Source organism: Camelus dromedarius, chromosome 13, assembly GCF_036321535.1.
Source record: "Camelus dromedarius isolate mCamDro1 chromosome 13, mCamDro1.pat, whole genome shotgun sequence".
Classification (NCBI taxonomy): Eukaryota; Metazoa; Chordata; class Mammalia; order Artiodactyla; family Camelidae; genus Camelus; species Camelus dromedarius.
Genome location: NC_087448.1, coordinates 11,095,925 through 11,121,162, shown reverse-complemented (window position 1 = coordinate 11,121,162; position 25,238 = coordinate 11,095,925). Strand labels below are relative to the sequence as shown.

Below are 25,238 nucleotides of genomic sequence, written 5' to 3'. Positions count from 1 at the left end.
AATTTTCATCCTCCTTGGATTTTAATTACTGCTAATTAATAGCTTGATATAGTGATGTAATTGAGTCAGATAAACCTACATTTGGAATCCAGCCCCGACTGCTTACCAATTATATGACTTTGGAGAAGTTACTTCATCTTTCTGAGCCCATTTGCTAGTTTGTAAGAGCTGTTGTAAGGAGAAAATGAAAAAATCATGTATAAATTGTCTGCACATGGGTAATCAATAATATACCTTACTCCAAGCATGTAAGGACAGTGGGAAATTACAGTAATTCTCATGAAAAAGAAGGTTCCATCAATAAATTCCTAATTCGATGTTATGAATCATGTTCCATTGGCTGAAAATAGTTTATACAGTTCCTTAAGAGCTGCAGTTGTATCAGGGGATAACGGCATTTGCAAGAAAACCCTATTTTCCCAGGCTAATCGAAGTTCTTACATGCAGCTACAAAGCATCACATTAGAAGACTAGTGATCAAATTGACATTTATATGAATTTATATGACGTTTCACAAATTTCAGCTCTGCTCTGTGGAACTCCACTCTCCCAAAGCCCCACATCCGTCCCGTAAGTGTACCTCGTATATATGAGCCTTTCTGAGCGCCAACTTCCAAGCGAACTGATTGTGCTTACAGAGTTTGGGTTGAGGTTGTCAGAGAGGAGCCTGGGACAACTCATCCTCTATACAAGAAATGGCTGCTCTGTTCAGTTGTGCCCCATGTTGCTGCTGGGCAGTGGCTGTGTCCTGTATCACATGACCACCTCCCATGATAGATAACAATGTATCTGGGCACCTGATATAAAAGCAGCCAATCCAGAGACTGGTCACACACCTGGGTTGTAGGAGCTGGCCCAATCTGAGTGGGATTTCTTGGAGATTTGATTTTAGCAAACCCAGAGACAAAGGCAATTGTCAAGGGAAGGCAGAAAGGGAAGTAAAATAAAAGGTGCCTGAAGTAGTTGGTAGGGCTGGAAGGAGTCTAAGACACCACAAAACAATGAGCAAAGTGAAGTTTAGATAAAAACTTTATCACCCAAAACTACAGAGAGAAGTAGATGGAGAGAGAAAGAGAGAGATTGCTAGACTGCTTTGATTTGGATTATTTTAAATTCAGGGTCCAGGCTGCCTGTATTTTTACAACAGACATTCCAATACTTGACCTAGGATGTCCCTTTCATACATTAGGAAGCTGAATGAAACATCCTCAGTATGAATGTGAGACCAAGGAGACATGCTGGCCTTGCCTATTGTGACAGAATTACTTGAGCACAAATGCGACCAGTGCCTTCTGATGTCCCCAGTGCCTGCCTCTGTGTCGTCCCTGCAGAGGGTGGCTCAGCCTCTCAGGCTGCTAACCCTGGGGTCTTAGGACAGCATCGGTCGATGAGCACAGAACCCCAGGACTGAGCCCAGGACCACTGTCTGCCCGCTCCAGGGAGGGGGTGGGGGACTCACACTGGAGAGGGAGCCTGCGCTGCCAAAAGTGCAGCTGAAATTAGCAGGAGGCAGAGTGAGAACTCCAGATGTTTAGAATTAGGATGACTGTAAACAAATTTGTTTCCCCAGATCTACCCAGCTTGCTTTTTAAAATTACTTTTATATCTGGTAAACAAACCCATATTCTCTTTTCTTGGTTGCAAATAGACTAATTCTTTAGGGACTGACAGTCCTCATACTGGTTAACACTGTTCGCTTTTCTTTCTCCAGAAATTGCATAATTCACACAACAGCATGATTCTCTCAATTGGTAGTTTTCAAAACTTGGGAATTCAGTACAAACACTTCCATTTGCAGTAGCTCTTCAAGACTGGTTTTATGCACACCTGTCACCTAATTAATTTTTTTTCATTTTGCCAACTTTACCATCCCAATGTTACTTGAGCCGTAAACAATCTTCACTGTGTCATATGATATTCATTTTTACACAACTGTCACGAGAGTGGGGCGGGGACAAGGGGCAGCAGCTTTCATGTAACAAACTAATCCATTGCAGGTGGTTATCTGAGTTTATGCCTGGAATTTTCACCTGTGCATCTGTTACTAAGAAATGGCCACTCCTATATCACCATGAACTGCCTCTTCTTCAATGATTTGAGATGTCTTCAACCAACCTGGATCACACATTTCAAGAAGTTCTTATTACTATCCCCACTGCACAAATTTGGCACATAATTATGCATATTTTCTCATCACTCCAGCGTGCACAAACCAATGTTTAGCACGTTCAAGGCCTCCTTTTGATACATCACAATAAATATGCACCTCTGATTGCCTTCCATGCTGCCAGCAGTGTCTAACTCTACTCTCAGCAGTCACATTATTTTGGTGTCGATTTTCAGAGTTAGAATCCATTGAAAGCAACAACAGCACCTCAGGAAGCTTCTCTGGTCAACAGGTTTGAGCAAGGTTGATAGTCATCTTATGCCAGATTTACTCCTTGTATATTCTAACTCTGTTGTACATTCCACATATGCGCGCACACACGGATACACACCTTTGTATGTATGGAGTCATTGTGAAATGGCTGACAGAGTTGAAAGCTACTTATAGCAGTCCTAAAATCAAAATTTTTTCCCCCTACACAGGGCCGTTGTTCAAGAGAGAACTGCAAGTATCTTCACCCTCCAACACATTTAAAAACTCAGCTCGAAATTAATGGGAGGAACAATTTGATCCAGCAAAAAACTGCAGCAGCCATGCTTGCCCAACAGATGCAATTTATGTTTCCAGGAACCCCGCTTCATCCAGTGGTGAGTACACTGCCTCTAGTGATGGGCTTGATTAAAGTGTGGGTACAGGCAAGGCCACATTGACCTGAAATGACTTCCCTCTACTTGGTCTCTTTGGCTACAATTAAAGCAAATAGCTTTGAAGCTAAATAGATGCTGAAAATAGTGGAGGTGGGGGTGGGTTAAGGTTATTTAAATGGAGAAATGCACGTGGAAACAGGCAAAGGCAATTTCCAATCAATATCCGGGAAATCTGTGTGACTCCAACTCTTTCTCACCAGTAAACTCCATATCTGAACCATCTTAGAATGGGAATAGTTCTACTGTACTATGAATTGATGATCTATGCAAAGGAGAGGTTTTGATGCCTAAAACATTTTTAGCCACTTAACAGATAATTTCATGCAATGGTATCATTTTAAGGGTGGGAAAAATGAGAAACCAGAGAAGTCAATCGATTGACCCAATGTCATGCAGCTAATAAGCTGAGGGGCTGGGACTGGAACTCGGACATCTTGACTAGGGCGCTTCCCGTAGTCTGCTCCACGGGAGCCTGACGGCAGGCCGGGAGGGCTGCTTTAGCCGCTGTAGCCGCCTGGCGCAGAGGCCTGCACAGGGTGTGGCAGTGGCGCCCAGTCTATGAATATGTATTGTGTAATACTTTTCCCTGACTTCACAGTGTTTGAAAGTACTTCCTTAAAGGTCTAGAAACTGTTTTAGGAATGAGGCCCTGGGAGAAAGGAGTGCGTTTTTGGTTTTAGTGGATTTCGTTTACATTTGTAAATTATTTGTCAAAAACAAGCAAATTAAAAAAAAAACAACAAAGCCCACGAAGTGAGTGAAATTTGCTTTTTTGTAAAAAAAAAAGTACATACACAAAAGATGGTTGTTTAAAAATCAGTCTTTATTGTATGAAAACTCTATGTTATTGAAAGCTGCTAAATTGAAAAGGATACTTACCAGGGAGTTAAATTTTCTTGTTTTGTTTCCAGTAGGGAGATGAGATGGGGAAGTTGCGGGTGGTCCAGGAAGAGGGGAGAGAATCTGGGCAGACTGTTAGCAATTCTGCTTGTCTCCAGGTTTCTGCTCACGAATGGTGGCACAAAGGAGCCAAGAACCAGCAGTTCTCAGAGTAAAGAACGTGCCGGTGCAGGGACCCCAGGATAAACCAGATACGGGCTTTGGGGTGTAGACAGACTCATGGAAAGGGCAGAGTAAGGTTCAGGCCTGGGGAATTTTGATTTCGGATGAGACAGGAAGGGCTGCTTGGAGGAAATTGTAAATAAATACCACCCAAAGGATTAGCCTAGATGCAAGGACAACACAGGTAGGGTTCTGAACACGTTTAACACCAAATATAGGCATTTAAGTGCACCTGTTTAAAACCACTCACATGTATAATTTATGGTTCTATTAATACACACAGATAAATGTTTATTAAATTACCTAAATGCTAAAATAATTTAGTTATATATATTAAGTAATGTCTATGGGAATAAATTTAGAACCACCTAGATCAACATGGTAACAGCGCATTATGCCTCCCTCATTATAATCATTCACTTCTTACTTATTAAGAATTTGTAAGGATTGACCCTGGTGCTCAGTAATGGCAATATTCATAAGAAGATTCCATTCCTGTTGTAAACTATTCGTCAAATTTTTCGGAAAGTTCTGTTTATGCGTTGTCTCAAGTATTAATTAGAAGATAATAATCATGATTTCTCTGTGAATATTACACTTAAAGATTTCAATAGAGGTCTTTACATCGCAAGAAAAATTGGAACAAAAAACTGTGAGAAACTTAAAAATCATTAATTCTATAAACAAATAACTTCAGAGTCTGAGGAGTGACTTAGTGACCGAGTACAGTGTAGTAGAACAGGTAATAGCCCTCAAAGGTGCCTGGAATGTGTACATGTCGCCAGGAAACAGGGTCTTTGCAGGTGTGATTAAGTTGAGCTGGGGAGACTCTTCTGGATTAAATGCAATTACCAGTAACCTCTTAAGAGAGGCAGAGGAAGAGCTGACACATACAGAAGACGAGAGAGGCCATGTGCCCATAGAGGCAGACTGGAGTGATGTGGCCACAAGCCAAGGAATGGCAGCAGACCCCAGAAGATGGAAGAGACGAGGAAGAGATTCTTGCCTAGAGCCTCCAGAGGGAGCACAGTCTTGCCAAAACCTTGATTTTGGCCCAAAGAAACTGATTTCAGACTCACGACCCCCAGAACTATGAAAGGATAAATGGATGTTGTTTTAAGCCACCAAGTTTGCGGGAATTTGTCAGACCAGCCACAGGACACTAATATATGCAGAAATTGCTTAAGGCAAATAAATTGATAAACAGAGAGTAGCAAGTACCACTCCATTTTTAGGTTTTCTCCTAAGGTAAACTTCTCTAAAGAGCTATGGACATTTCTTCCCACTCCCTCTACCTCCCGTCTACCCTGAACCCATCCACTGAAATTTCTCACCAGTGACCTCCATAGTGCTAAACCAGTGGTCACTTTTGCTTTCATTGTATTTGTTCAACCTCTGAGGAACACGTAATCAATCTCTCCTGCACAGAACACCCTTTCCTTCTGATCATTCCTCCCTCTCCTTTGCCCATCACTCCCCTCTCTTGTATGTTGAGGCTGCTGTACGTTGATGTTCCCAGTGCTGGACCTCCATCTCATCTACCCTCTCCTTCACGGTCTCATCCATCCCTGTGGCTGTAAATCATCTACAGGCTGAGAACTCGCAAGTACATGTTTCCAGTTCAGACCTCTCCTCTCAGCCCCAGGCTCCTATATCCAACTTCCTACTAGAGTCACCTTTAAATTTCTCACGGGAACTTGATAGGTTCAGGACCCATGTTTATTCTACTCCCTTCCCACCTCAATAGTTTCACACCAAAACCGAGCAGATTCTCTCACATCCATCTTCAAGTCCATCTGCTTCTCTACCTCCCTGCACCCTCCTCTGAGCCTCCATCAACCTTTTTTTTCAAAATACTTTATCTGTGTCACTCTTGCTTTATTCCAATGCATCCTATGGACAGCAACCAGAGGAATCCTTCGAATACATCGGTGGCATCATTATCACTCTCTTACTTCAAACTCTTCAGTGCTTTCCCATTTCACTGGGGACAAGGCCTGAACACGCAACCTTGACTTTATCTATGGCATTGTCTGCAATCTGTCGCTACCCAGCTCACCAGCCCTCATGGGCCACGCTTCCTGTATGCACTGAGACCAAACCAAACTTCCAGTTCTGTGATCACAAAAAGCTCTTGTTTGCCTCAAGGCCTTTGCTCTTTCTGGAGCTTCCCCGCTACTCTTCACTTACCAACTTCACCTTATTCACCAGGACTCCAGATCTACAGCTTGTGACCCATTACCAGTCTCTGCCACTGTCGGTGAGGCCTCCTCATGTCTGCGTCTCCATGAAAATGAATCGTAATTTTATTTCTTTGTTCTTCCCCATTAGGGTTTAAGTCCAATAAGTGCAGACACACTGTTCTGGCACCGTGTCTGCACCACCAGTAAATATTTATTGGATGAAAGAAGATGCAAAACATTCTTCTTGTAACTCTTCTGTCTCAGATCCATCATATTTGAGATGTCTCATTAGGCCTATTCCTCCTCGCAGTTCACCTTCCTCCAGTTCCTGGTGGAATATAACAGCCACTCTCCTTCCCCTTCCCTCCCCGCACACTGCCCATGCCTCCCACCTCCGCACAGCCTTCATATGCACACTCAAGATAAAAAAGCGGCCGGGTAGCCTTTAGCAGAATAGAGATTTAAGAGCCTGTGAAATCCAGTCCTTGGGGACAAGGTCTTGCATTGAGTATTCTGCCCTCCAGAGATGCTTCTGGGAGTAGAGGGAGAAGGCTTAAGGGATGCCCTGTTTTAGGCCTTTTAGTCTGACTGCCAAATGCCTCCCCTTTGAAGTCAGAGCTTCCTAAATGTATGAGCTCTCATGCTCTTGTCTTCAAAAGCCAATGGACTAAATTTTAGAGCCACAAAATATCTCAGGCCACTTAGTCATCCCTCCCCAGCACTGATCCTTCCTTGCCACTACAAAATATCAAAGAGCACGCGTGCGTGTGTGTGTGTATGTGAGTGTGGGATCTCTGAGCCCCGATCTACTGCTGTAAGGTGCTGAGAAAGAAGAGCGGAGAGTGAGGAACCAGGGAGGAAAACCCAGGCAGCTGGCATGGAGTCCAGAGAGAAGACAGCAAGACCAGCGTTTCGGAAGCGATTTTCTTCCAGAGCTCTTTCTGCGGCTCTTGCCCCCCTGACCCCTCGTGTGCAGTGAGTGCCGGGAGGCGATGAGGACCAGCTGGATCTCGGCTCAGGCAGCCTGGCTCTACGCTCCAAAGATGAGGGCGACTCGTGGTTTTTGTTTTTTTTTTTTTTTTCGCTCTTCTGTTTTAAGAAATTACGCACAGAATCTAGTGCGTGCTGAGGAGTAGAACCAGCCCCAGCCTGGGAGCCAGGAGTCCTGGGTGCTTTGCCTTGACTCCGTCTCAGCGGCATTGACCTTGGGTAATCCATTCAGTCTCTCCTCTAAATTGCTTTCACCTGCGAGACTGCGCAGTTCTCACTGCCACACTGGCTTCCCACGGACGTTGAGAAGATTAAAGAAGGCGCCGTGTGTGAGAATGCTTTGAAAACACCCGAAGCTGTCACAGTTGTAGGGTGTTACTGTCACGAATAATAATAACAACAACCAACAACATAGAGCCCATCTCTGAAAATCACCGCAGCTGTATTTTTTTTCACTATTCAACTTCAACAAAAAACACTCTACATTGAAAAAAGAGAAAATATCTAATTGAATCAATCTTCATAAAGTCCATGAACTTCTAACTTTCAATTTCACGTGAAAGAAAATACATACTTTCCCAGCCTATGTTTCAAAAACAGAAGACGTTTATCCCTCTATTATTATATTGCTATATTGATTATATTCCCGTTACACAATTAATGGATAATTTGGGGGAAAAACTTTATTAATACTAATTTTTACGTTACTAATGATAGCTGCTGTTACTCTTGTGTTCGAAGCACGGGAAGAGAGAGAAGTAGCACCTTCCTCAACCCAACTCTAGGTAGTTTTACTTCCCTTCTGCAGGTGAGAATCTAAAGGTCAGAGAGGTGATTTCCCGCCCAGGGGAAAAGTTAATAACTGGCAGAGCCCAGGATTTGAATTCTGGTCTCTCTTAGTCTAATATTTGTGTTTTTAATTTTAAATCATACTCTCTGTGAACTATGTTATAGCCATCATCAGTAAAACAACCCGCAACATTCATTTTCGATCATTAAATGAGATGAACAAGCAAAGTTTAGCTAATTGAGATGGAAAGCAAAGTTTAGCTAATTGCAGCAGATTTGTTGATATCCAAAAAGGTTTTGGGAAATGAGTTTTGAGGTTCTGACTGCCTGTTGACAGTCAAGATACAGCCTGAATTTGTGTCATCATACTGACCTCATTCCCAATGATCTGAGGAAGGTAGGGAATTTGCTTGAATACAAATTCAAAAATAGAACTGTAGGGGAGGATTCTTTTCTCTATATGTTTACTTTGATCATTAGTCTCTAGGTTAAATTATACAATTAGTACTAGTTTTTCTCTTTTTTTAATGGAAGTACAATCATTTACAATGTGTCGATTTCTAGTGTACAGTACAATGTCCCAGTCATGAATATACATACATATTATATTCATTTTGATATTCTTGTTCATTAAAGGTTATTACAAGATATAGAATGTAGTTCCCTGTACTATGCTTATTTTCACTCCTCACCTTTGACAGTGGTCCCCGAACTGGTCTGCACATCAGATCATGTAGTAAATTTTTTAAAATGCAAATTTCAAGGGCCCTGCCCAGAGCTATTGAATCAAAATTTGTGATATCTCCATTTATGAATTTCCTCCCAGGCATTTCTGATATAGCTGGTTCTTTGACTCCCTGATCTGTTGTGATTTATGACCTTTCAGAATTGATTTTCTTAAATCCTAACATTATATAGTCCTTATACCATTTAAATCACTTGGCTCCTTTTCAATCGTACTAAATTATAAAAGCTACAGTTACTGAAAACCACAACGTTCTATAATGGTGACTCAAATGGGTTGAAAATGGAAAACATACACATAGAAAATTTTGTAGAAAGTCAAGGAAGAAAAAAAAAATCCTAACTGCCATCAATTTCCCATGCTGAGACTTCATGTTGCAGCTTTCTCCTAGAGTGAATTTTATGCCTGAGCCATAAAGATGTAAGAGCCCCTGCTGGGAGTGCGGTGGCAGCAAACCTCTAAGACCGTTAGAGTCACCTCTTCCGGCACCCCCACCAGCCACCTCAGTAAAGACTTTCAGCCTCTCCAAGAACTCCCCACACAAACTATCAGTAATTCACTGTTCTCTAACACAATCGTTTGTAAGAGATATTTTTGTTACTGCTGTCAACAAAAAATTTGTTTAATACACATAGATTATTTCATTTTACCATATGTTCAGCAACTCATTCTGAGCTATAAATAGACAACAAGAATGTTACCCACAGTGTACAAATAGAGAAATAGCATGACATGGCCAACAGCATGTTTCAGTGTTAGAAAATTGCATTAACACGTGATTGCAAATATCTGAAAACTGGTTCTAAAAATAAATAGGTTAAAAGTCATCCAATAACTAAAAACAAACACAGACAAACCAACAAAAATCACTCAGGCCCAATTCAGGGCAAAATTTATTCCAAGAAAAATCTTCAGCATCTTAAATTGTCAACATTGGTTCTTTTAAAATGAAGCAGTTTGTTATTCTGTTAAATGTACCCCATTTCCTTTCTGAGAGGCATATTTTCAGGTGAAGCTTTTAAAAATAATCATCCCATCAACCTTGTAGCATATTTCTTCTTATCTCTGGACAAAGAGTGTAGTGATGGCGAAGTTTAATAAGGTACTTTATCACTGCTGCATTGATTTTGTGACCAAGGAAACTAAACCAGCATTTAATGGCCAATTAAAAAGTTTAAGCTCTTCTGTCCAACCTTTCAGGAAAGGAAGGTTGGATCTAGACATAGTTGAGCTAGAGCATGAAATAGCAGGTCAGTATGAAAACTGCGTGTGAATTTTGGGACTGTACACGCTGGTATGTAGTGCAAGTGATGGAATATGGCAACATACGTAAGTCTGAGCAAAATAAAGTACCAAGTAATCGCTACATTTGGAGAATGTATCAACTTGGTCAGCTTGAAAATCAGGCTATCATCAAGGTCGTTCTTTCTTCCTCTCCCTCTGAGAGACACGTAGGAGAAATCAAAGACTATGAGTCGTTCCGTATGTTTTACTACCTTAGAGTTATAACATGCTATAACAGGAATGGTGAGCAATTAGAGTGAAATTATTGTTTCCTTTTAGGAATAAAATTTTAAACTGTTCCCTGTGATTAGGCTCCTATGATGCCCTCCCGTGCTTTTGTATGGTTTGGGGAAGAGAGGATCTATATGGATTTCATTTTTATTAAGCAAAAAAAGAAGTTTGATGAATTTTCACAGTTCAGGATTGATTTATGTAACTAACACAAAGAGTTTTGTATGCAATGAATAGATTTTGCTCAAATGACACTTGCTGGTGATTTTTTTAAAGTTGCATTCTAAAAGTCTTTGTCCTGTGTTATCTTCCTTTAACAGCCCACTTTTCCTGTAGGTCCCGCAATAGGGACAAATACGGCGATTAGCTTTGCGCCTTACTTAGCACCTGTAACCCCTGGAGTTGGGTTAGTCCCAACGGAAATTCTACCCACCACACCTGTTATCGTTCCCGGAAGTCCACCTGTCACTGTCCCGGGCTCAACTGCAACTCAGAAACTTCTCAGGACTGACAAACTGGAGGTACTTCAATTATATTTGTGGCTAGAGATGCATTTGTGATAGAAGTGTACTTCTGCATAAGTGAATGCTTGTAAGATACTAACTCAGTCTTGCAAAACAGCCATACACACACATTCACCTAAACGCCACGCATTCCTAAGTCTATTGTCAAACTTCAGGCCAAGTGTAAAGGAAATTAGTCTGTGGGAGAAGAATAAGTTTCATAGAAACAAAAATCTGTTATGTGGAATGTGTGTTCAAAGTTAGAATATTTAACAACCAATGGAACATTCAGTCAATCTCTATGCAAGCCATGGAGATGCCCCCCAAAGGCAACCAGCTGTAGGAAGCAGGACTATGACTACTGACCGTATTTTAAGGACTAGCACGGCTGCCCTAGCACGTTCCAGAATATCAGCCCCAGTTGTGCGTAGGTAAACAAGGGGAACTGGTGGCTGGGAAATTTTAATTATTTATTTGAGAGATCTTCTTTAAATTAAATTCAGGTATTCTACAAAAGTCACGAAAACAAGGTCATCCATTTATAAAACCAAATTTTTAGGTCAGGAATCAAACCAATTCACCTGTACTTTATCAGGTAAAATTTCTCTTTAATCAGTTAGGGGATTCATCCACTTATCTTAATTACCATGTCCTATGATAGCTAAGGGAGCATTTTATATGGGTGTGTGAAGATTCTGATAGATTTTTCAAAGAGCTCCTTTAATTCCACTACCGATTACAGGTGTTAAGTGATATATTTATGTATGGTTAGGAAGTACACACTGTGCTTTATGTGGGATCATCCGAGAATGTTCTTTCAATGTGCATTTGTTTAAATATTTACCCAATTAATCTTGAAAGCAATAAAAGGTTGCCTAATATCTTCCATCTGGAGTCTGTGGATCCCAAAATGAAAAGACCATAGACTCTCGTCACTACTGTTTTGATCAAACCTCGCCTTGTAACTATTAAACAGATCTTTCACGGGACTGGAAAAGTGTTTTGGGCTCCACCTGGTGGACCCACGGAGCTCTCATGTTCAGTACGTGACTGTTTGGTTTAGAAAACAAATTAAATCAGCCCAGTTGGGAACAAGTTGTCCTTCCCAACAGGCCTGGGAGACAAAGACATATGTAAAAATGATTCACAACGACTTTAGCAAAGCAGCTTTCAATTCATTTCAAACCAGGAATGAAGTCGGCTGCACACAGAGCCCCTGGGTAAATGCCTGATGGCTGGTCCACACCTCTGATGCAGTCTCAGTCTGGAGTCAGGCCACTTATCGAGGGAGGCTTACTCAGAATCTGTGGGAACATCTTAGCAATTTTTATTTTGTACATTTTATGAGCTAAAGATGGAATGTTGGATAACATCCGAAGTCGAAGGAAACAATTAATAACTCTGTGATTTATCTGTTTACTCTTCAAACTCACTTGACCACTTGTCAGTGAAACTGTATTTCCCAAGTATGTTTGACTCTCACAAGGCTTGAAGGTCATGTCGGTGACCCTTCCTATAACATTACTAGTGACCAAGATGTGAACCACTACTTAAATGCATCAGCTTTGGAAGCGGAGCCTGAGAAGAAAATTACTTACAGTTTTACTTGTAATTCTTCTCTGATAAAGATATTTATAAATATAAGTATTACAGATACATGTTATTTATGTTATTTCCTGATATTGATATTTAGAGCAAGATTAAGAATACTCTTTAAATGCCAAAGAAAAATTTCTTTATACAGTAAACTCTTGATCCACCAGAATTCTCAGAGGATGGAGCATTTTAGTTCCTTGAGACTTCAGGATAATTAAGGATTAAGGAATTAAAAAAAGAAACAACACATCGACACTGCAAACTATTCTGCTTCCCTCGGTTTGTCTCTTTTGCTTTATCTCCTCCCATATTTCTGTTCTTTATCTTTTCTTTCTTTTTTATCTTCTTTCTGTGCTGTCAAGAATAATAATATTGTGACCTTACATAAGTTTTGGTGTCTTAGATATTGTAGTTCTTCTAAATGTGTGGTTATAAGCATACATTATCTTTGTAGAGCAGCACCTGGGGGAAACCGGAGTGTTCCGATCCCCCCCCCCCCGGCCCCCTTCCATCCTCAGAGAAGAGGAACAAGTTTGTCATCTCCCCTCTGTTCTTTTTGGAGTTGTGCAGCTATGACCCTGTGGCTTGATCTTTGGTGAAATTTTCCCTCCATGCAAAAAACCTGTAACATCCCAGAGCTGTCATGGTGGAAGAAGTTTTAGATATTTATAGTTGTCTAAATTATACATACATATATAATCTCCAAATTAGTATATGTAAAATAAAATATACTTTCTTTGTTTATATAAATAAAACTCAAGGACCGTGGTGGAGGGTGGGGGCGGTCTTCCTTGTTGATTTTTCTTTGTTATTTTAGCTAACTTGCAGATTTGGACTTACTTTCTCAATATAGATTCTCATCCCAGAAACGAGAGCGAAGCAGAACTCAAATTAGTTTGCCAGAGATGATTCCAGTTGGCTACCTGAGTTCTGGATAATCGAATTTGTATTGCAAATGGCACCAAAGCCACCGTTAAAAGGAAAAACATCTATCCCCCCCCTCCCTTTTTTTTTCTAACACCCACGGCTGTGCTGGCAGATGCCGCCCGCAGCCCCAGGCCTCCTTTCGCATCGTCTGCTCTTCTTCCCCGTGTCCTAGGTATGCAGGGAGTTCCAGCGAGGGAACTGTGCCCGGGGAGAGACCGACTGCCGCTTTGCACACCCCGCCGACAGCACCATGATCGACACAAACGACAACACCGTAACCGTTTGTATGGATTACATAAAGGGGCGTTGCATGAGGGAGAAATGCAAATATTTTCACCCTCCTGCACACTTGCAGGCCAAAATCAAAGCTGCGCAGCACCAAGCCAACCAAGCGGCGGTGGCCGCCCAGGCAGCCGCGGCCGCGGCCACAGTCATGGTAAGTGGGGCGCGCGCGCCGCGCACCTTCCTCCGCCCCGCGAGCCCGGAGCCGCGCCTTCCACGGGGACCGAGGTGCTCCCCGGCCGCCGGGAGATAGGGCGGGCTGCTGCTCCTGCTGCTCCGCTGCCTAAGTTCTGTTGTGGTTCCCCCTTTTTGTTCTGTTCCGTTTGGTTTTGTCCCTCCCTCCTTGCCTTCTTCAGCACAATAAGTAAATCCCTGGGGCGCAGGGAACCCGGGGCGCGCAGAGCGCCCTTCCCCACGTCCAGTCCTGCCCTGAGACGTGAGACCGGCCGGACCGGCCTGGGCTCTTCCTCGGAGCTGGGATGAACAGGAAGGCGGGCCCCGGAGCCCGAGAGGGTGGAAAAGAAAGCCGGAGGCCGGCAGCTGCGCGGTAGACAGGCAGCAGCACTTCCGAGACAGCCGCCCGGAGCCCGGGAGCCCGGGAGCCCGCAACAGGCAGCCGGCGGCGACTGGCTCCTCCCTGCTCCGGCTTCCTCCCCTCCTCTGTTACTTCTCACGGGGGCCATGCTTTAGACTTGCTCCCCCGAAATGAAATTTTATGCGGAACATCAAATCGTGAAACAGACGAAGATGGAGCTGCACTGGCTGGCGCTTAAAAAAATTTTTTTTGGAAAGGCCTGGAACGCAGTCTCAAGTCCCTGAGTCACTGTCCTGTCCCTCAGAGATGAGCAGCAACCCCCCCACCCCACCCCAACCCCGAGCCTGTGCCCCACGACTCTCAGGCCCCACGCCAGACCGTTTGGATCAGAATTTGAATGTTAAACTATCCCCAGGTGTTCTGTGTACACACTAACATTTGAGAAGCACCTGCCTAGAACACTTAAACTTAGCTGCATTTTTGAATTACCTGAGAAGCCTTTGAAAGGTTCTAACGTCAGTCCCTCCGCCCAAGTTTCTTGTTTAATTGGTCTGGGCAGGAGCCTTTTTTTTTTTTTTCTTTTTCTTTTGAAGGTCCCAGTCGATCCCAATGTGCAGCAAAGTTTGTGTCATACTAGGTTGTAGAATTAATTTGTTTTAATGTGAGATCTCTGGCTTGTCAGAAGTCTGTGTTAATATATGATAGGCACTGGGCATCCATTTATTCAAAACATAATGAGACCTGCCAGGCATCAGGCATTGGCTGGGTAGAATAAATAAATTACATAGGTTTCCTTGCCCTCAGGGAGCTCGGAGTTTAGTAAGTGACAGCGATAGTGTTCCTCGGTGACAGGATGGAAACGCATAAAGGGGTCCAGTGGGCCAGGAAAGACTCGGTGGCTAGTCATCCCTTGGGAAAGACAGATATGGCTTCAGAGGTGAAAGATATAGTTTAAAACACATTATTCTAACTAAGGACCACCACCTCATACACTGATAAGTGATCAACATGCCAGGGTAGCTTTTATACAAACAAGTTCCTGTTAGTCCACATTCTTTCCACAAATGTTTTTAAAGGCCTGACCCCATGATAAGCAGCAGGGATACGGACAGAAAGGCAGAGCCTGCCTTTACGTCATCGCCCCTGAGTGTGGCCTGTGTGCTCATTCAGACCTTTCCAATCTGAGCTTATTTCCAGTATCTTGAGCACTGAGTCCTTCATCTCTCTCTGTTTCCTCTCAGAGTCCTTGTCCCGTTAGTGTATTTTCCTCACGTCCTTCTCATTCTTGTGTCACTGGACATAACTGTTCTGGATGTGTGAGTTTCTGTGTATGTGGGAATGTATGCATCCCCTAAAAGGCAGTCAGTACAATATAGATAAGTTCTCCCCTTTTTTGTTCTAGTAAAATAGTGGTTTTCAAAACTGATTATAATTCAGAGTAGGGGGTGAGGGGAATGGAGGGGAGATGAGAAATTGGTTACTTAAGGCTGATGAAGAAGGAATTCTTTTAGAGAGCAAATGAGGTCTTCTATGCATTTCTGCAGTCTGCACCTTACCAGCTCTTAGTGAAGATCTCATCCTATGAGAAGTAAAATGTTTTTCATTGTAATCGTTCTCGTAGGCAGCCCAAGTTTATTCTGACTGGTATGCTGATTGTTGGGCACAGAGAACACATTTTTACATTAAGCTAGTATTATAAATCATAACCAGGTACCAAGGATGTCTCCAGGGCTAGTCAGGACTCTGATTTCGAGAGACAAGAGCTCAACCAAAGTAGCTTAAATGAGAAAGTTGAGCTTTCCTAGATCATTTAGTGCCGTCAAGGATAGTAGAGATAAAATAGGGTTCAGGGGTGCCTGGATCCAGAAACTTGAAAACCAGTAAATCTTTGTCTTCATTTTTTTGGTTTTTCTTGGTATATCAGCTCTATTCTTCAAGACCAGCTTCTTCAGACAATATGACCATGGCTTTGGACACCTGTAGGGACACATTCTTACCTCTTTTGACAAGAGAGAAACCAGTATCTTCTACACCAGCTCTAATTAGAAAAACAAAAAAAGGAGCGGGTCATTTTGGTGGTGTCCTTGTGGTCAGAGTCATAGCATGCCATGACTGGCTCAACCTGGATCATGTTGGCTTTCTCTGGCCACTAGGGTATGAGAGGAGATTCTGAGACTATGAAGAAATTAGTCCCTATACCTCACATACCTGTTAAATACAACAAGTCACTGGTACTAATAGTGACCTTAGAGCTGAGCCCTGAAAATTCATCTGCACCTTGATTTATCTGCCTATTACCTAGAAGTACCAGTTCTTACACCCGCAATCAGTATGCTGTACAGTCACTGAGGGACAGTGCACCTAGAATATGTTGATGGTAGATGACCTGGGTTGATGGAGGTAAGAGAAGAAATGGCCATTTGCACAGACAGCCTGATACCTGTACCTCGACTGTACTCCTCTCTGTGCTCTTCTGCGCATTTTCACCTCGTACCGGCAAGATGCACAGAGGTGGTTGCTGTGGATGTATGTCAGTATATTTAGTTACCATGTTTCCTAGATTGTTACACTGTGCCCAAGTTTGGAGTTCTGATATTTCAGGTGATCTTGGCAGCATCCACAAAGACAACCCCGAGGAACGTAGTTTCAGAACAAAAGCCAGCTTCTTTCTGACAATGACATGAAAATTACTGAACCTGTCATGTCTTTTTAGTTGAAGTGAGAGGCTCATGTGAAACCAGTCTAGTTGCAGTTGGATAAAGTGAAGGTATTCTTAGCTCTAGTGGCAAGATTACTCAGTATACAGAAGAAAAGCTATTATTTTATTGATTTAAAAGGACAAATGGGAGTGATGATTGCAGTCAGAAGATATTAATATTCTATTCACCTGGGTTCCATATCTGACTACAAAGAATTCCTGTAGCAGTTTTTAATTATTGTCTGGGGATTTCCCCTTCTTTTGATTAACTGGACCCTGAAAATGAATTTAAAGCTTTGATTCCAGAAAAGGAGACATTTATTTCCTATAGAGCCTTATTCTTTTACAACCTCTTAAAATAGGAGCATCCTCCGTTCCAGCGTCCTTCAAACGTGAAAATCAGCCAGTCAGAGCTTCTCTTTGGTCGTTTTAGCACAAAGGATAGCTGATCTCCAAGCACGCAGCCTTTCCTCACACACACACACCTAAATGGGCTGCCCCAGGAGATACTGATTTTGTGAAAGGAAACAGGACCAGCTGCCACTGGCCAGATAAGTTTCAGTTGTTTGAGAAAACACATACAGGAACTTTGAATTCCACCCTCCTTGTCCACATCCTCCTCTTCCACATGACAGCGGCAGCTCTGATTGTTGTCGTCAGCGTTTCCTGGCTCCTCAGATTTGGCCTTTGCCTGGCAGGCCAGGCCCACAGTCTGCTTGCCTTGCCGTGAGGTTGGCTTGCTCCTTGATCCAGAAAACGGAAAGCCTGGCTGCATGTCCACAAGGCTGGGGAAGGCCCAGAGAGGGCAGGGGGTCAGAAATGTTGGTGAAGCCAGCAGGAATGGCTGCCCAGTGCCTGGAATGTAGTAGGGGCTCAATTAAACAACACCTCGTTCTCTGCATATAGGCGCCTAGGGAAACTCCCAGAATGCATCAGGCTTGGCGGTCTCTAAGGGCTGTTCTGAGCCTGAAGATCTTTCAATATTGCTAAACATATTGCTGCAGCTAAATCGTATCCTCTAGAATAGAACATCTGTGTACTGCAAGGCCGTATTTATAACATGACTCTTCATCCATGCAGTGTTTTAAATACATTCTACATACGTGCCTCAAAGTGTGAGGTGTGCAAGCTACTGATATGTACGCTCGACCTCCATGACCTCCTTGAAAAGACGAGATATTTGCATCCAGTAAAGATAACCCACAGGAGGGAGCGGTGGAGAGGGAGATGCTGTCACAGTCCAGCTCAATTTAGAGCTCTTCGTTTCTTTCAGTTCCTACGTTATTATAATTTCTGTCAAAATTACATTTCATCAAATTAAGATCAGAAAAAACAAAGAACATTAACCTTTCAGGTGATTATCCTAGGGAGAAATGTCTAATATTTCTTTTTCTACTTGGAGACCTCGTTAAATGATGCCTTGTTAAATCAAAATTTTGTACATAAATACCAGCCTTTGGAGACATAATCACTCTTCGATTTCGCATATCAGAAAAGATCACCCCAAAGTAGATTCCCAAGGGCTGGAAAAGTGAGGGAAGAATTGAATCCAGAAAGTCGAGGCCAAAATGATTTCGAATTTAACCATCCAGTTAATATTCTCAGTGTACTCCGTGAGAACAGGCTGTGTAGCCTTATATAGTTAATACAAACTCATATAAGCAAAAAAAAAAAAAATTGCATTGCTTAGCCATGTAAAGCTATACAGGAATGAAAGATTTGAAACAAAAGTGTTGTCCTGAAAGTTACATCATGTCAAACTTACATTTGAGGAAAGAATGTTCAGTTACAAAGACGCTCTCTTATTGTGAAGCTTGTTGGTTTTTAAAAATGTTCACAGTCCTATTTGCGGAACAGTGATTTCATATTTTTGATGGCCTCTATCCAGACTGCCTTCCAAAACATTTTCTCCATTGGCCATTTTAAACCTCTTCTTTACCGATAGTCCTTTCCAGTTCATTTCTAGTCTCTTCTCCCCGCCACCACCCTTAGCTGTTTCCTTTATCTCCTGGGATCTCCGTGCTTTTAATCCTGAGTCATCAAATGATAATGAACAGCTCTTAATTTGCCGAGGAGAGTATCATTCATTGTTTCCCATTTTGAGGATTTAACACTATCCCATTTTCCTTTCAAATGACCTTTAGAATATAACATTTTGTATTTATTTTACAAGCCTTAGGGATTTACCTATTGTGCTAAACGTAGAAAAGGGGTATTTCATTTTTTTATTTGCATTGGAGCTATTCCTTTGAATTTCTTTATTTTCACAGAATTCCATCATAAAATTTTTAGGATTTTCACAACAATTATCAAGGAATAGGAACATTTTTTTTCATTGTGGTCTAAATCAATCACTAATTATTATTATTTTAGCTGTTTAAAGGAAACTGTCTGCCCCAAAGTATGGTTATAAGTTAATATATACTTCCATTATTCCAAGCAGTTCTTTGCTATTTTTAGCTGTTGTACTTGTTCTAGCCAAGAGTTCCACATCTCAGCTGGGTTTGTCACTGATCATAGTTAAAAGTACAAATAGAATTATTAAATATAAATTATTTTGATACCTGAGGACACTAAATACCTTTTAAAGGGTATCTTCTTAGGGTAATCCGGTAAGTTGTTTGAGATCAATTGAAGAAAAATTTCAAATGTGTTGGAAAACATAGAATGGATGATAAGTTAGTCATTAGAAACAGTACAATGGAATAAAAGTGGGACATTTGAGAAACTTATGACTCAAATTCAAAACTTGTTAAGTTTGGAATCTTATTCCACATCGCCAGATCCACACTAGCAGAGTGAAGAGAAAAATTGAGACAATTATCCACATAATTCAGACAAAAAATTAAGATCCAAACCCAAACAGTTTTGCCTAAATAATCTTGTGTTTGAATATTTTTTTGCCTGAATTGTTTGTCTCAGTTTGCCGCTTCATTTTGTTGGGCTAGATCTTCATTAAAAATTATTTTCGTAAAAGTTTAAGACGTCTTTTTTTCAACTTGGATCTTATACTTAGTGCATTTATTATTTTATATTTGAAAACTAACTTATCAGAAGTTCTTCAATCCTGTGGCCCTTACAAGTTTTGCATTTTTTTTCTGAAGCAATATAAAAAATGCTTATGGTGTGTATGCAAGCTGCTGTTTTAATTAACTTTCCTGAATTTCAAACATCTATATTTTACTCTCTTATATGCTTTTAACTAAGGTATAGTAGATGCATTTTTGCTTCAATACTAATTTAAGGTGTAATATTCATTTCTTTAGAGAACATTTTTGTTGTTGTGCATGCCTAGTGTTTTGTACGTTGTATATTGCATTCAGAATATTTTTTTCCTTCTCACCTATCCACAATGCAATGCCGTTCCCATGATGCACCTCTGCTTGCTGTTTACCTGTATGTTAATTCGCTTGAATCCCATTGGCCCACTGCCATCATGTGCTCGCTGCCTGTTATTAAAAGACTCAGTCGACTGCCAAAGCAATGAAGCGACCTCTCGAAGCATCTGTAGACCTGGTACTTTGACCTTTCACCTTTCGCTTTGCATGTAGCTTTTCAGAGAACCATCTGAGATTTGTATTACTTGTAAAATATTGGTTGCAAACAATCATTATTATTAATTAATGAAAAAAATTCAATAAGGTGTTTATCCATCTCATTTTCATATGTAATATGTGGGAGAAATTAATCCTAACAAATTTTAATACCTTTTCCAAAAGAGTGAAGCAAATTTAAAATTACTTGGCTCAGAAAATGCTCATTATAATTCTAATTAACCTTTAAATTCAAGAAATTGCCATTAGTTAAAGGAAAGAATAGGTATTAATAATAACACACATGCTTCTTCCCCCCCTTAGAATAGTTTAACTCATTTTAAAAGTCATTTTTGTTGTTGTTGTTGCTTGATAGTTTTTCTTTTCCTTAGTTAAGATGCTACCATTTTGGGTTACAGAAATCATGCTTTCGCTCTCAATAACAAATTCTCACCCATGCGACATTGCCGCTGTTTAAATTAAGGTGCATGGCAGAGGCATCTCCTTAGCTGTCATTTTAAAAAAGAATGTTGCAATTGATGATCTCTGTGGACACTGAAGGGGTGTTTGCTTTGAGTTATACATGTCTTATCCAATTCTTCCCTTCCAGGCCTTCCCTCCTGGTGCTCTTCATCCTTTACCAAAGAGACAAGCACTTGAAAAAAGCAACGGTGCCAGCACCGTCTTTAATCCCAGCGTCTTGCACTACCAGCAGGCTCTCACCAGTGCGCAGCTGCAGCAGCACACGGCGTTTATTCCCACAGGTACGTGCCCTGACAGTTCCAAGTCCTGTGTCCGTGTGCCCTTCCGGTCATGTGCTTTCTTCTCATTCCTTTCAGCTGTTTGGTGGCATCTAGTTGGCTTTGAAAGGTATGATAAATACAGCCTGAAACTCATCACTGTCCTAGCTGTCTAGGTAGATTTCCCTTGCTTGGAATGATAGCCAAAGACCATTAGGATTCTAAAGCCAAATATTTTATAGACTTAAGTGACAGGTGGAACCCGTGAGAAGCAAATAGCAGTGAGGGCTTTTGGTTTGTTGTATTTACACATGCTGTGTAAAGTTGTTTATGTAAATAAGACCTCTTATGTGTGACAGTTGAAATGTGTCATTAACCCTGAATGACCTAAAAATAGCAATCCCAGTAAATACTAACCTTTTTTTTCTGTTCCTATTCAGAGCACTAAAAAAAACAAGACTATTCAAATTTAAGCAATCCTCTACTCATGTTTTTACATCCATTCTGTCTCTTTCTCCATCCTTCTCAACTTCCACCAAGTTCACAAATCTAGAGAACTCTTATCCTCGGTTCCTAAGCCAGTGCCTGACATTATTAGGTGCTAAGGTGCTTTAACTGTCATTCCACTGAAAGATGAATTCTGTTAATCATACAGTCTTGAACTTTAAAGGATTCTTAGTGATCTCCTCATGCAATTGATTGTTTTACAGATGAGAAAGCTGAGGCCCCCTAAATGTGCAGTGACTTCCCAAGGTGGCACTACTAGTGAGAACCAGACCTAGAACCCAGTTGCTCTGTGACCAGTTCCATTTACATGACATGACACCAGCCTCCTCTAGAACTTGGTGTAAAACATCAGATAAAACTGAAGAAACAAAAGGGCAATGCATACCAACCCTCCCCCATTTTTTACCCACCTCCCTGACCACAGACCTACACACACTGCACACAAACATGGAGTCATTGTAAATTGACTGTGGTTTTGACTTTTTAGTCTGTGCTGAAAGCAGGAATAATATTTGCAAAATAAAACTTACTAGAGTGTCCAAAAAAAAAAAAAAAAAGGAGTGACTTAGACCTTAGTGAGAAGACTGTCCACTGAGTTCTTAGTTTGAAGTCAAAATTTTCATCCCATGATAGTGACTTGAAGGTCAGTATAGATGAGTAACATTTTTATCAAAAAGAGCATACTGATCCCAGTCCACATGGTTGGACTTTTCAGATTTGTTCTCCATTTTCTTAAACCTCATAGCATATCAGAAATTAGCATAGGAGGAAGTTGAATAAATATTTCTCTCAGATTCTTTGTAGAAAATCTACATTTTGAAATATTATTAAATATATTATTTGAATTAACTTTTTAACAATATTTATTATAGTGAAAATATAAATTACATTAATAAAGTGGTTCTTAGGATTCAGTTTTCTAATTTCAGTTCTGCTCTTCTCTTAAAATAGGTTCATAGGCCTGTAGAGACAGTCTCTAAATCAGCACTTTCTGGGGCTTCACTCTTGTCCTGTTACAGCCGTAACCAGTGACATTTCAGTGCAGTTATAGCACAGCAGTAATTGTTACAGTAATGTTTATAAAATAATTACTAAAAGGTAAACTTACCTCGAGGTCCTGTGTGATTTTTATAAGTGTCTTATTTTATAGACCTTGTCACTAGATATTTTAAGAGAAAAAAATATGGAAGAATATACTGAGGGGAAAAACATAAAAGGCCAAGTCTGCTTCTGAAGACTGGGTAGTAACGCCGCTACCATTTCCTGGGAATGCCTCTGACACCCTGGAGCTAAGCCGTGCAAAAGACTGAAGGCCTCTAACTCACATTTAACACTTCAATTCAGTAATGACCGATTTGTTAAATCACTGAAAAAGTTCTCACTTAAAAATAGTTCACCTGGAAACCATTTAAAACCTTCCAAAGCAAGAGCGAGGAACATCCCATCTGCAATGACCTGATTATAGTCGATGAGATGCTTTGTACCAAGGCTCTCAGGCTGCACGGACTGCTGTGGTTGTGCACTTCCGCCCTCTGCTGGATTCTTTAGGAACTGCTCAAGTGTCTCCGGCAGCCCTCAACTGAACGGGCTTTAGGAGCCGAAAGAGGGTCCTCGCCCCCTTAATTCTGTCGGTTAGACGTATTCCCACCTGTAACATGATATAAATGTCATAGGGAACAAACATGTGGATCTCATGCTCTGAAATGGTATTTCAACTTCTAAGAAGTTTTTGCATGTTTTGAATGATGAAAGAAAATAGTTTTATAGAAAGGAAATTAGCATAATCTTTCTCCCACTTAAATCCGTAACAGAAAGTTCAGTGTTTATTTTGGCTCTAGTTTTTATTTCAGGCTTTCTTTCTTAGAAACCACATTTTCAACCTAAATTAAAGTGATAATGATCATAATTATTCATTGTTAATCATTGTTTTGAACTCGACAAATTAAGTGATGATGTTCAAAAATAACTTTTTTAACTTGATAGCTAATGGGCTCATTACTTTTAAACTGAGAGATTTTGATTTTTCTATGAATACTTTACACTAACAATTATCATAAATATGAAACAAAAAACCTTTTATGTTCTCCTGGAAGTTACCCTTTATTGAAAGATCATTCGTAGTGAAGTTTTTAATATGCTACTAAAATTCTCCCATTGACACAATGTGACTGTGGATTTTAGGAATTCTGCCTCCAGGCTGTGGAGATATAAATACAATATATTATGCAAAATACGGGATTCTTCTTCAAAACCATGCTAATATAATTATCACCTTGGTTGATGCCCTAGCATATTTGCAGTGAGTGGGATTTTTTTCTTTTTTGATAGGAATTATTTTAACCTAGTAGTCTTACTTTTTCTTTGCTATGTTAGGAAAGTGACAGAAACCACACACACTTACAAAAATAGCAGCGTAATAATTCTTGGCATTTCTCTGACAGGTTTATTCTAAGTTACTGTAAATGCTCTCATAGACATTATCTCATTATTCTTTAAGATAGTCCGCCAGTGGCAGGCATAATGATTTGCATTTTGCAGATGGGGAAACTGAGGCTGGGCCTGTGCTGCAAAGTAGAATATATAACTCATGGTTTGTCCGGATAATTCTGACTCACAGATTCTAGAGCTGAAATATCTGTGCAACCGAAGCAGAAAACTTTTGAGGTTTGGTTGACAGGATTAGTGCCTTAGCGAAATGCTTCTGCCAGTCAGAACAAGACGACCCACTGACTCCTCCCTTGATTTCTTTCATTCTGTTGGAAATACAGAAGAAGTAGAACAGGGGCGTACTAACCCGGCTGTCACCTAGTGATCAGAGACCATGCTGTTCGTAAGGTGGTCACCCACCTGGGTGAAAGATTTGTCAGTGTTTGCTGGAAACCGTATCTGTGCAACCACAGCAGAATTTATTTAGCCCATTCAGTTCGGCAAGCGGTTCTTGAACACACAGTATGTTCTGGGTTCCAAAGCCAGGATGGGCATACAAAGGGCTTCAGAACAAGGCAGAAACCAAATATAATCCAAAGCGTGAAGGGCTTTCTTAGGAAATGGGCAAAGCTATTTGGGAGTGAAGGAGAAAGAGGCAATGTGTTTTGGCCACTGGACGTGCAGTAGGTGGTCACAACAAAGGATACAGAGAAAGAAAGACTTCCCCCAAAATGAGAAATTTACTTAGGACTTTGAAAGGAAACTTTTACCAGTGGGGAGCACCGTCCCAGGCGGGGGAGCCGCATGGATTGGGAAGAGCGTGCTTGAGGAGCAACAAATCGTCTGTTGTAGCTCTAGTGTCAAGTACTTAAGGGGCTGTGTTGGGCAGGGGGTGGGGGGCAGTGAGAGGGCTGAAAAGGCGGAGATGGGGCTTGAAAAGAAAATCAGGACCAGAATCCGGTATTGAGGAAGACAGCCACATACTGCAAAAAGTATGTGTTTCCAGTATTCATATATAACCTTCAGGTCACACAGAGAAGACACTCATCAAATTAATCTGATCGACCATTTCAGCCACATTCTGTACTTAAGGCAAAGGACGTGTCCACTCCTAGCCCAGTGTGCCTGCAGGAGCTGCTACTGCTGGCTTGCGACCCAGTGACATTCACATGCGCTCCAAGATAGGCAGACGTTCCAAGAAAGCCCATCCACGTTGGAATGCAAGAGGAGAATATGGAATTTTTATAGGGATAACTTTGAATCCAGCCATGGTTGACTTTAAAATGAAATCAGTCACAAACTGGGTCCTTTAATAAGTCTTAGGAACGGAAAGCTCCCAATACACTCTCACTGATGGCTGAGAACACTCACTCAAATGATTGGCTACCTACT

At 41.2% G+C, this 25,238-nt stretch overlaps 1 protein-coding gene across 7 annotated transcripts in view; it reads left to right on the top strand.

The window, feature by feature from the left end:
• MBNL2 (muscleblind like splicing regulator 2) overlaps nt 1–25,238 on the top strand; it is a 149,323-nt gene that overhangs the window by 95,632 nt on the left and 28,453 nt on the right. For 4 of the 7 annotated variants that reach the window (XM_031466228.2, XM_031466232.2, XM_031466230.2 and 1 more), the window contains exons 3-7: nt 2,590–2,754; nt 10,419–10,619; nt 13,297–13,560; nt 20,102–20,155; nt 20,783–20,936. In XM_031466228.2, the coding sequence (XP_031322088.1) occupies nt 2,590–2,754; nt 10,419–10,619; nt 13,297–13,560; nt 20,102–20,155; nt 20,783–20,936 (838 nt within the window). The remainder of the gene's footprint in view (nt 1–2,589; nt 2,755–10,418; nt 10,620–13,296; nt 13,561–20,101; nt 20,156–20,782; nt 20,937–25,238) is intronic. The other 3 variants (XM_064493017.1, XM_064493018.1, XM_031466234.2) reach the window with 1 other exon arrangement.